The sequence below is a fragment of the Drosophila innubila genome (genome assembly GCF_004354385.1).
Source record: "Drosophila innubila isolate TH190305 chromosome 2L unlocalized genomic scaffold, UK_Dinn_1.0 4_B_2L, whole genome shotgun sequence".
NCBI classification, from domain to species: domain Eukaryota; kingdom Metazoa; phylum Arthropoda; class Insecta; order Diptera; family Drosophilidae; genus Drosophila; species Drosophila innubila.
The window spans coordinates 8,976,279-8,988,697 of NW_022995372.1; the positions used below are offsets into that span (position 1 = coordinate 8,976,279).

Genomic DNA, 12,419 nt, shown 5'->3' on the forward strand with positions numbered 1-12,419 from the left:
CACATCAGTTGACGTCGTTTCGTGCCGCACTTAGAAAACTGTAATTGAAAATATGCACAACTTTCGGCAAGGGGCATTGTAAAGTTTTCCCTTTTATTAAATCTGAAACACGAGAAACGGGTTGCATGTGCACGCGACTGTGTGTGAGCGTTTATGTATTAGTGTGTGCTCAATAGTATTTAATTAATATTTTTTTGCGACAATATACAGAAGGCAATATTGCCAGTGTGGCTTATTCAAATGTAGACTTAGCATATTTTAGCGTATTTATTTAGCATAAAAAATTTAATTAGAACAATTTTATGCTTTGATATTTATTTTATTTTACAACTAGCTAATTTTATCAACATTCTGGCAACACCGCACAGTGGGGCAGATCCTCATTTTGCGTTGCAAAAATCATATCTTTTGAACCGGTGAAGATATTTTCAAAATTTAAAAAGCATTTGATAGAAAACTCTTTAAGCTTTAAAATGAGTGCTTGCACAGGGTGTTTGGCCCACAGGGCGATTCAGGGTTGTTGACCAAAGTTGAAAATATTTTCGGTGCATTTTGACATGTAAAATTAAAAAAAAACCAATTTTTTGGTGTTTAGTATATTTATTTTAATCTTATTTCATTATTAAACAATATTTTTTAACATATTAAATAGTTTTAATAACCTAATAACAAAAAAAAAAAAAATTTTTTTTAATATTCTATGAGCTTAGCTGTGTATATATTTATTTTATGCCTGATTTTTTTCAAAATATTCATCAACATTTGGATTAATATCTAATAAACTTATCATTTCGGGACTATAATTATTTTCTTCTAAATCCTTTCGTGATTTAACATGTCTAAAGGATGAAACAAGTGGATCTGAAGAGGCCGACAGCATATTAAAAAGGTCTTCATTCTGTCTCTCACGTGAAATCTTGCAAGTATTCGTGTACCTAAATTTTTTATATTCCTTGTTTTTGCATTCCTGTGCTTCTTCGGACAACTCTCCAAGCGGTAGGCATTGGTACTCAATTAAATCTGCGCCATGATCCAAAATCCTGTGAACGGTAGGAGTAAGCAACTTCTTGGGGTACATTTCAATCAAAAGTTGCTTTGTTTTTGATGCATACTCTTCATATTTTGAGCAATTTATCATTTCCTTAGAATTTATGACATTAAGGATAACTGACAACCTTTTAATAATGTCATTGTGAACACCTGTTATTTGAGAGGTCACTTCATCATTGGCGAAAAATCTTCTGGACGTATTCCCATCATTGGTATTTCTATAATTGTGCTTTGGGTAGTCCACCTTTAATCCAAGCCTGTTAGTAAACTCGGCTTGAATAATCTTTTTCCGGTCAGCTCTGATTTCCTTCTGTGTTTGTTTATCGTCATATTTTTCTCCTGGCCGTGGAATTGTGTACGCAAGCTTTAAAATAAAGTCCATACACTTTATTCTACACTGTAATGGAGAAATTCCATGCTTATAGCATTCCTTATCCTGCGTTGAATCGTCCAGATTATTTTCCTGCATTGAATCGTCCAGATTATTTTCCTTCGTTGAATCGTTTAGACTATTTTCCTTAATAGAATCGTCCAGATAATTTTCCTTCATTGAATCGTCCTTTGTAGAATCGTCCAGATTATTTCCCTTCGTTGAATCGCCCTTTTTCGAATATTGTGATTGAGTCTTTTTACAAATTGCACTCCTCAGGGTTGCGCAATAACGGCTCTAAACAATTTTAAGACAGGTACAAGTTACAATAATGCTAATTCATTATATTCGCATCTATATTTTGTGCATCTTATTCATTAACAGACAGGCATACCGAAAACGTATGTAATTGTACTGCGCTCTTCCTCTTCTATCACCATTTTTTTGCGAGGTTGCATCAGTTTTCGTCCTATAACTCTCCCAGACGCAGCTGGACGCATGAAAGACCGGGGTTATTTCGTTAGAGAATTGATTAACGAAGACTCCTGTGGTAGTGGGATCGAGTCCTTCGAGTCCAATTCCATCAAAGTCAAAAAAATAGCCTAATTTTAGTGCTTTTTTTTAAACATCGCTGGAATGAAAGGTCAACAAGTGAAGAAACAAAATTCTACGGCATTTAATTAAAATGAATGTACTTTTCAGATGAAACCAAAAACATAAAGATCGGTCATATAACTTGTCATCAAATCAGTTTTAAAGTTTGCATTTTAGGAAAAATCCACATTTGTGCGCGCACTGAAATAGGTCAACTTTGAGAGGCTGTCACGCCCACAATTTTTTACCTGATTTCAAAAATCTTTGGATTTGTAATCTCTGGAGATTTCTCTATCGAATGCCTTTATTACTTTTTACAAACGCTTTCGTCAAAAAAATGATTTTTGCCACGCATATCGGCCGCCTGCCCCAGTGTGCACCGCTAAAATTATATTATATCTAGCAAAGTTTGAGCCATTGAACAGTGATTTGATTGTCAGATTTCAGTTTCAAGTTTTTATATTGTTTAAGCACACATTAATATTGATTTTTTTGCCTTTTTTCCCCCGTTTTCTTTACTGCTGTTTGTGTTATCATGACTCTGCTGAATTATAGCTCGTATGAGGAGTATCTCGATCACTTTATCACGGTGAACGATGTGCGCTATATGCGTAACTGGAACCTCAGCAGGAAATTCATACAGAACGCTTGTGGCAAGAGCTGTATGGGTCGCCTGCTGAGTCGTTCGGAGTACACGGAGCAGCGCAATAAACTGGAGAATATGTTGAAGCCACGTGCCATAAGTGAATCTACACTCTTCGGAGAAGGCTACCGTGGATCTGATCATGTGTTGACGCAGTTTGCCAAGCGCGAATTTCAGCTGCTCAACAGACAAATGTCGGCAAGTTTAGATAAGAGTAATTCTCGTACCATTAAGCTAACTTATTGAATAATTTTTCAGACCATTATCTTTCTCGTAATGCGCTCAAAGAAAGGTTTGGAAGTGTCGGGTTTTATTGACTTGGAACAAACTTTGCGAGAATCGCGCTTTAAGAACTCACAACAATATGTTAATTGGCCAGCCATATTTGAGGGTAAGGACAAGTTGATGCCAGAAGCCCATCACCTGAGCTTCTTTGACTGGAACAAGAGCAAGGTGGTCTACAACGACAGCGACAACTTTAAGATAATCTCCGAGGGAGCACACAGTCTGCTGATGATGCATCGAGGCGATCACAAGATCATCTGTGTGAATGCTGGCTGCCATTGTGATTATATGAAGAACGCCCAACGTAGCATTTACAGTTCCAGCATTTATGGCCAATGTATTTTCTTTGACCATGTCATAAGACGCATCAATTAGGCAGGCTTATAGTCCCAGCTGTCATGGGGCTTAAAGTTGTCGAAACAGCCCGCAATTATAAACAGAAAATATGACACATTGATTATATACTCCTTATACCATTTTGTGGGGTATTGTAATTTAATTCCATTGAGCAAGTCTGTCCGCTGATGTCCTGTGTCCTTCCTGGCCGACTATGTGCCAGGCCATTGCCAATGCGAATTTGTCGTTGACAGTTTACGTAAATTGCTTTTCATATCTTATCAGTTTGGCTGCGCCGGCAACAGTTATGCCTGCTGACGTTTTGATGGACATTTTGAGGCCTCTCTTACGAAGGATTTTCTCCCTTCCTTCCCCACTACCTCAATGTACAACTGACCAGCATCGCAGAGCGGAAATTGCCTCAGCTTTATAATATTTTGGGTTTACTTAACAGTGGCAAAATATATTGTAATGAACTCTACACAAATCTATTAGCAGCAACTACATGTAATTGTCCGTATTGTCCAAGATTGTTTAAGTATTTGCTTGATAATTTGTCACTTTAAATTATGCTTTAAATACTTAGTTTCTAGATTTGTACATATGGATATCGATATATTTTATAAATTTTTATTGTATTTTAATTATTTATATTTCTATAGAATAACCACTCTATATGAATTATTCAATTTAATTTGATAACTAAATAAAGAGACTAAATCATTGCATTTAGTTAAACTTTATTAAAAAGTTAATATTATGTATATGTTTTATTTTCAACCGGCTAAATAATTAAACAAAGTTTTGCAGTATGATTAATATAATAAATAATAAATGTATTTAAAAATATGATTTAAATGCTATTTGTCGTGGCATATAAAATTCAATTTGCATACACAATTACCAGAGCAGCTGCTAATTTATGCTGGACAGTAAATATCTCGACGGACCAGAACCTAGTTGGACACTCAACTAACTGGGTTATTTTAACTGAGCTTATAACCTTGCCAGTGTCCTTGAGCAAAAGCCTTGAGCTAGCAATTCAATTAAAATAAACATTAAGTGCTGGAGTGCAGGTGCAAATGGAAAACGTATCTGGCAGATTCAGATGGTCTGGGGCAGGACCCTTGAAGCAGGCAGGCACAAAAATTCAAATAAATATTTGCTCAATTTGCCAGTTAACTCAGTGCAACTCACTGCGCAGTTAGCTTCATCTAAATATAAATATCTCTGCCTGTGCATTAAGTTATGTTAAATTTCTCGTACAGAAACAATATAAATTCATCCTATTCTCCTCTCACAATTCTCTGGTGCCCGTGTGCATTGAGTTTGCCATTTATAAAGCAAACAAATTTCATGAAATCAACTTGCAATTTACTGCCGCAATTTGTTTTCGACTCATAAACAAATTCGTCTCCCTTTCTCTCCTGGTAACCAGTTTTTATTAAAGTCAACTGCAGAGGGATGTGCCCCAAAAAACAGATTCAAATAAAACTTGATTTGCCTTTATTTATGACAAATTCGATTGTCAATTATGCCAACAACTCTCTGTGCACATGAATTTATATGATTTTGATATTGTTAAGTGCAATAAATATATAGATTATGTACATATATCATATCAATTGATTCTTGTTGTTGTCAACTTAATTGGCAAAAATGTGTAAATAATGGGGTCAATGAATAATTAAAATATGTAGGAAACCACATGCTCTTCGCTGAAATTCTATTTTTGTATTTATATATTACGTCACTATTGAAAAATACGCCATGAGTTGTAAACTGTAGTTTACTATATTGAATGAGTTTTTCGGAATACATTAGAACCGTCTGTGTTGGCATTCAATCTGTTGATTAGATTCATGGGTCATGGGTCAGCAAAAGTGCTCATAATTTATGTGATGACCCTGGCCATTTGTTCATTTGTTAGCAGCTTGACACAAAAATCATAATAATACTCAAAGTCCTATCTCTCAAGGCTGTAAGCTGTCGCAGAATATGCCTAATAAATAATTTAAGCACTCAGGATTGAAATCTTACGTGCAGGCAAGACAAGAAAGAGAGACAGGGAGAGTGAGGGAGAAAGATGCGGAAAACCCTTTCAATCCCAATAAACACATAAAACAGCACAATAAAGCGAACGCCAAGGTAGCACATAAAAACGAGAGTTTAATGAAGGAGAGCACATATTAAATTATGCTGCATGCCACAAATGCCTCAGCAGTCCGTCACACCGTCAGTCAAACAGTCAAAAGGCCGACGAAAGCAATCATAAAATGTGACCAATAATGAAAATAATGAACCAATCAATTGAAATGACTTTAATACCCTGCAGAATATCAATGGAAATAATACAAATAAAATCGAAATTATATAGTGTAAGCTTTAATCTTGAACATGTGAAGAACGAATGTTCTTAAAGTCAGCATAACAACAGCCAACTTATTGCAGAGTATTCTTGCACTTGGCATACCCGACTTTATAAAGCTTGTACTGCTATTAGCAGCAGCTGTGAGCTTTTTGAATCGGGTTGGGTTTCCTGGTCTGGTCGTTGGCCTTTTTCCTTTGCCATTGCGTTTCCTTTGTCGTAAATGGCCCGAACGAGACTCGTATATAAAGCGTAAATTGGCATTTGCGAAAGGTGGCTCAGTACCAAAGGCCAAACTAAAGAATTCTTTCATTCTCTTGCCACACATTGCCAACTTTGAGACTGGGGGGGTTAAAGTTTTGCTCTGTGACAAATTGAGCAACTTTTTGTGGCTTCAACTTGCCACAAATGGCAGCAATTGTTGAGCTGCGCTCGTGCTTGAAACAAAAACATAAATTTATCATCGTAGATTCAACACAAATTCAATTGTTTAACAATTCTACTTTTGGGGACTACAAAGTGTAATTGAATATCAATTTAGCAAAATTAAATTATGTTGCGTAGACGCAACGTAAAGCAAGAGATGGAACAGCTTTCATATTAAATTTCATTCATTCAATTTGGAGTTGCAATATTTTGGATATGATATCAGTTGCCATTAAACCAACCATACAACATCATTCAAAATGCTATAAGCCAAATTTATGAGCCAGACAAAAGCTTGTAAGCCACAAATCAAAATGCAATACAAAAGCGCCAAACCCAGTAACAACAACAATAGCAACAACAGCAACAATTATGTATCAAGTAAAAGCAATTGTAAATTTTCTAACTGAAGTCATTTTATCTATATATCATATGTCTGTCTGTCTCTCAGTCGGTCTGTCTGCCTGTCTGAGTTTTGGCGGATGCCATAAATAAAATTTAGCAAAAAGATAGACAACACACACTCACACACAAACACACACACACCCACACACACATACAGTGTGCTACACATGGTGGCAGTCTTGAGTTGCCATGCAGCCGGAAATTGTTTCGCAACGTGGGAAATGTTTGATTTATGTCTGTTTTGTCAGTGGCCCAGCACGTCTCTCTACCGTCCCCAGACAGTTAGTCAGAAGTTGTAAAATGTGTAATTGATGATGTGGCAAGAGCACATAAAAAAGCCCAGCCCCCAAACCCCATTGTCCTCTCACAACCCTTAGACACGTGTAGATAGAGCTAATGTGTGCTTTCTTATGCGTTCGTTTCGCATTTTGTTGATATTTTCGACAAAGCAGCTACAAAACGTCCAACTGACTGGACTGTTGCCCAAGATAAGTGCAGTTAAAGTGCAGGACGAGCGCATGACGACATGCAAAACAAGTGACAAGCGCAACAGAAGTCAAGTGGAAGCCAAACGGAACCGGAAACTGCATGCAACACAATACAACAGAGCCAAAAACGAGTAAAAAAGAACTCTCGTTTTGTGAGGGCGTTGCACATATAATGTTGACCATTTGGCAAGCGGCAGGAAAAATCATTTTGTTGCACCACCCAATATGGACACAAGAATACAGTAAATACTCACCTTGCAACAAGTTTTTTCTGTCACGTCACCTATGCTCTTTCAAGGGGGCATCTCTAATAGTTCCTGAGGGTGAAGAATCTTCAACATCAATTCCCTTGCAGGTTAACATATTGATTTAACTTCTTTGGACTTTTCAATTAGAGGTGGGTGAATCAGTAGCTTAAGCTGAGTGTATATAGAATTTCAGGAAAATTAATAATTATAAAGTTATTTTTTTAATTAAAATATATTTATTTTGACCTGCTTTCAATCGATTTAACTAGCTCAAAATAAATACTTTTAAAATGAATATAATTTAACTTAAATTTTGTTAAATTCACTATTTATTGAGGATATTGACAATGTTAAATTACGGCTGATAATAGAATTTCCTTAAAGACAAATTGTTTAACAAATTTAAAATTTTTATTCATATTCCTACAATTTTATGAATGGACACAAAAAGATGTTAAGATTCATTTCATTTCTCTTCTATTAATATATGTTGACTCCATTTAATATAGTAAACTACTTTTATATATATGCAAGCTGCTATCAAAAGTTTCTGTTAGGCCGATACTGAATAAATGACCTTCTTAGAATCTGTTCTTGCATGCCATTTGCTTATTAAGCCGCAGTTGTTGTTGTTGTTAATGCTGCCACTGCACACGACAACAATATCGTTGAATGATATATGTATGTGAAATGATTATGCATGTGGGTGATTGTGCTAATGTATAAGTCTGTGTGCCTAATGCACTGGAAAACATTTGATGCCACACGGCTTCATTTTCGTTTTTCGTTCTCCGTTGTTCGCTCCATATTTTTGGGCATAAATAAATTTTCATTAATTTATGCGCCACAGCAACGCTGCATAGCTGCTGCAATGCCTCATCTTCATAAAGTGGCGGCATAAGTTTTGCAGCAGCCGAGAAAACCAAGAAAGGAAGACGAAGTGAAAGTAGAAAAGGAAGAAAACGAAGAAAAAGGTTCAAGGCAGCCAAAAAGCGCAACATGAGGCAGACAAACATTATGGCTGCAGTTTGTGGCAAGTCCTTGATGCTGATGAATCCTGCCTGATATACTCGTACTTGCAGCAAGTTTTGAATAGCTAATGAAGCAAATATCTAGGAACAAAATGTTCAGCAACTCCAGGATGTGGCAAGTGGCAGAAGGAGAGTTTTGATTTTAAATTAAAAGCGATGACACGACTTGAGTTGTGTCTTCACACACAAGAAGTTTGTTAATTTATGAAATGGTAGACTGTCTCTGGCAGAAGAATGAACTGGATAAGTTCTGAGAAAATTCCGTTATCTGGAGAATAACCCATCAGTTAAAGGTAAACATAGTTGGGGAATCTCGGAAATTATTGCAAAGATGCATTTGAAAAGGAATGGAAATGATAGATTCCCTGTTTAAAACAGATTTAGGACTGTCGTATAATTTTAAGAATATTAATGATCGAGCAGATTTAATCGGCGCATTCCCATTTGTTACACAAACTGCACAAATTGGTTGCAACGGGGCGTATGCGTAATACTCATACATTTGCCGCTTATTTCTCTGTTCGTATGTAGAGAAAAATGTATGCAAATATACGAGAACACTTACTGACAGATCCCAACACGTCCCTCAGTCGTGTAAACAAAATGCCTGCACTCACACACACACTCACACACACACACACAGCTGACATGAATAGGTAAACAAAAGTCGTGTTTGTGTGCGTGTGCATTTTATTTGCATTTGTCCAAAGGCTTAGTGAGAACGGCATTTTTGATACCACAACAAAAACTACAATCAAACACGGGCAAAAAGCGACACTTAAAAGGTTGGAGGACAAACAAGAGATTGCTTACATAAACAGATACCATATAAACAAATATAGGCAAACGTTAATGTAGAAAATAAGACGAATTTAAAACGAAAGTTTACTGGCTTTCTCGAATATCTAACATTTCGTCAAATCTACAACTGTCTATTACATATATTCTATGAAATTTATAATAACCACTTTGCACATTTAGTCACTACAGGGTATACAGGAAAAACCCAAAGCGAGGTCGAATCTTCAAGCGCTTAGAGTCACAGTTTGCTTGTTGTGTTTGCTCACATGAGGTCGACCTGCTGTCATTTTATGGCTTTATCAAAACTAATAAACAACTGCGGCAGGTTCAATGTTGATGCCACAATGCCACAAAAAATTCGAAGGCGGCAGTCCTTTTGACTTCGACTTTAAGGACCTTAACAGGCGACATTTGCTGTGGTAATTATACAAGCGCTGTTAACACTGATAATCCTCGTTGTGAGTGTGCAACATGGTCATCAGCTTGCAGCAAACAGTCACAAGCAATTGGCAATTGGGGGAGACGGTCAGACAGACATGAAAAGCATTTTAAATGTATTTATTTACTTAAATTGCGTAAACAATTTATCATTGGAATTGCTGTTGATGTTGTTGCTGTTGTGCACAAACAAACGCGCGTGAAATATTCAATTAAAAGTAGTTAAATGAAACAATTACACATCGCAAGTTGCAACACAGTCCACGTGGCACGAATGCACCATACAAAGTGCAAATGAAGCAATGTCAACAGTGGTTTTAAAGGGTGTCCTATTATACCAAATAACCCTACTCTGTCTCTCTCCCGCTCTCTCTCTCTATCTGTCTCTCTCTCTCTTTTCCACACAATTTTCCTTCTTTTTTCTGCCCCTCTCTGTCTGTGTGTAGGTGTGGCATACTTTATTGTGCCACAAAGTGAATTACGCCTGCAATTGACGAGGCATTTTTTAAATTTTTCCTCTTTTTTTTATTATAGTCTCATTGATTTTTGGTGCTGTATTCCCGACCGGAAGTACACTGAAACAGATTGCACGTAATGTACAACAATATAGATTGAAAGTTATTAAGTAAACACTTTGCATCCGATTTAATTTCAACTACAAGCCAGAAACAAAACACACCTGCGGATCATTTCCTAGGCAACTTAATTAATAAGCTACAGTAGTCACTCACTTAAGGTAACCATCTTTGTTACAAGTTGTGATTACATAAATGACTTGCATAATTAATTGACCCCGTTAAGAAATAATTAACACTTTCCGAAATAAGCTCTTTCAAAAATTTGACATTTCTTGAGAGCCTAACATAACTCAGAATTTAAGTGAAATAAATATTTTAAAGTTCAGAATTTTTTTTCACATAGTTATATTAATTGATTTCTAGCAAAAACGATCATTTTTATCTGAAAATTTTTCAATAAGAAATTTTTAAGCATTTTAAAATTCCAATGGTGAATAATATTAAGCGCTTAAACGCCATTATAGATCTACTGTATTTTTCGAATAGCTAAGTAGCTCTTACAGAAAAACTTTTTAGCTTATCAATTTATAGACTAAATATTTAAATTCATAATCTGTTAAACCCACTTCAAGGCTTGGAGATACATTCTTAAATAACTCAATCGGTTATTAAGCCAAGTCCTTGAAACAAAGTTACTTTTAGATGTAAAAGTTTTTGGCCAACAAAAAATTGAAAAACAAGCAAAATGAGAAGCCAAACGAAAATCAGCTCAGCAACTTTTTTTGGGCTACTAAACTAAAACACATATTTAATTCCTAGTAGTTTTTCATCACTTCGGCTTCCTCATCTTTTGCTCGCTCCAAGTTTTCACAAAATGTTCACACAATTTTATGCGGTTGAAAAAAAAAATAAAGAAAAATGTTCGTTGCCTTCATTTAAAATTTTACCAAAAGCCGTCAACTTGAGCGCCCATGGCTGGATAATGTGAGGCTTTGGGCATGCCAAAAGCACCACAACTTACACACAATCAACGACACACGAGTGTGTGTGTGTCTGTGTATGTATGTGTGTGTATATATATTACATATGTACACCTGCTGCGGTGACATTTTACGGCTTTTTCTTTGTTAATTTCATTTGAGGCATTTAAAATGTACGACGTAGCTGACGGTGACAACTAAATACACACACGCACACACACATGTACATTCCCCTGCACGTGCAGAAAGTTTATCTGACTGTGTGTGTCTGTGTGTGTGTGTGTGAGTGTAAAAGTCTTTGGAAACTTTTTTAATGACTTCGCCTCGAAGCCCACACCATAATGAAAGTCTCTTCGCGTGCCAGAATATTTAACCACAAACGACGAGACGTCAAAATTAATTAGAAATAAAATTAGTTTTTAATGCCAAAGTGACTTTCTGTCTGCCTTTCTTTTCCTCTCGCTCTCTTTTTATGTGTGTGTAAAATATACTTTGACAAAAGAAATGAAAAGCAAAAATTACTTTTTGGCCTTTTTGGCCCACAAAAAGTTACTCCTTGGCGTAGCTGATTTAAAATGATTTAATTTGTTCAACGCACAAAAAATGTTGTCTACTTTCGCTTAGAAAATGTAAAACTGCGACGATATGCGACTTTAGATTTTGTTATTTGTGTTTAACTGTTGCTTTTGGCAACCAGTTGCATTAGTGGTTATCAAGACTACAAATCGTTTCTAATGCGTTTATATTGTAAGCAAGTCCTGAAACGCAGCTGAGTCCAGAGCTCAAAAAGCAAAACAACGAGATGGCCAAGACAAACAGTTAAGCAGAGAGTGGAAGAGAGTGGGAGAGAGTGAGAGGTGATAGAGAGAGTTGTTGATAGGAAAAAGAGAAGCACACACATACATATGTGGATACAACTTCAACCACATTTATACCCACAAATCATTGGAAAAAACCAAAAAAGTGCACTTCAGTTGCTATTGTTGTTGTTGTAGTAGCTTTTTTTTCTTGGCAGGCTAAAGACGCTGATGACGTCGAGTTGTATGAACAGAATGATGACAGCTGTAGATCACCAGCAGCAACAACAACAAACAAACGCAAATAAAAGAGACAAACGCATCAAAAAACGCAAAAAATAAAATAAAAAAATAAAGAAGAGAAAAGTACCAGGAACTGAAGTTGCTGCCACTTTACGTGCCCTGCCACAAAAAAAAGTGTAAAAAAAGATAGAAAAGTTCCTGTAGTGGCAGCGTATTGAAAGGTGAACAACTTCAGCAGCGGTTGGCAAGCTGCAGCTGCACACGCAGCCTAAAGGATAAAAGGGACAAGGAAGCAGTGCTCTGAGGAGAGGGGGAAAGAGGTGGAAGGCAGGGGTGTGCCACTATTTGAGTACTGCTGACACAAAAATCAACGCATGGAAAGTAGGACAAGTGTCAAA

The 12,419-nt window shown here is 36.4% G+C and overlaps 1 protein-coding gene across 1 annotated transcript; it reads left to right on the top strand.

Moving 5' to 3' along the window:
• Positions 1-2,540: 2,540 nt before the first annotated feature.
• Positions 2,541-3,418, top strand: LOC117780730 (cilia- and flagella-associated protein 299). The gene is made up of 2 exons (XM_034617369.1): positions 2,541-2,855; positions 2,916-3,418. The coding sequence occupies exons 1-2, from the start codon at positions 2,550-2,552 to the stop codon at positions 3,315-3,317; spliced, it is 708 nt and encodes a 235-aa protein (XP_034473260.1). The 5' UTR covers positions 2,541-2,549; the 3' UTR covers positions 3,318-3,418.
• Positions 3,419-12,419: the final 9,001 nt, after the last annotated feature.

What these genes read in the sequence shown, in the direction of transcription:
- LOC117780730 (XM_034617369.1), top strand. Translation starts at nt 2,550, where the DNA reads ATGACTCTGCTGAATTATAGCTCGTATGAGGAGTATCTCGATCACTTT. An exon ending in TGCTCAACAGACAAATGTCG is followed by an intron (nt 2,856 to 2,915) that starts GCAAGTTTAGAT and finishes ATAATTTTTCAG; the next exon opens with ACCATTATCTTTCTCGTAAT.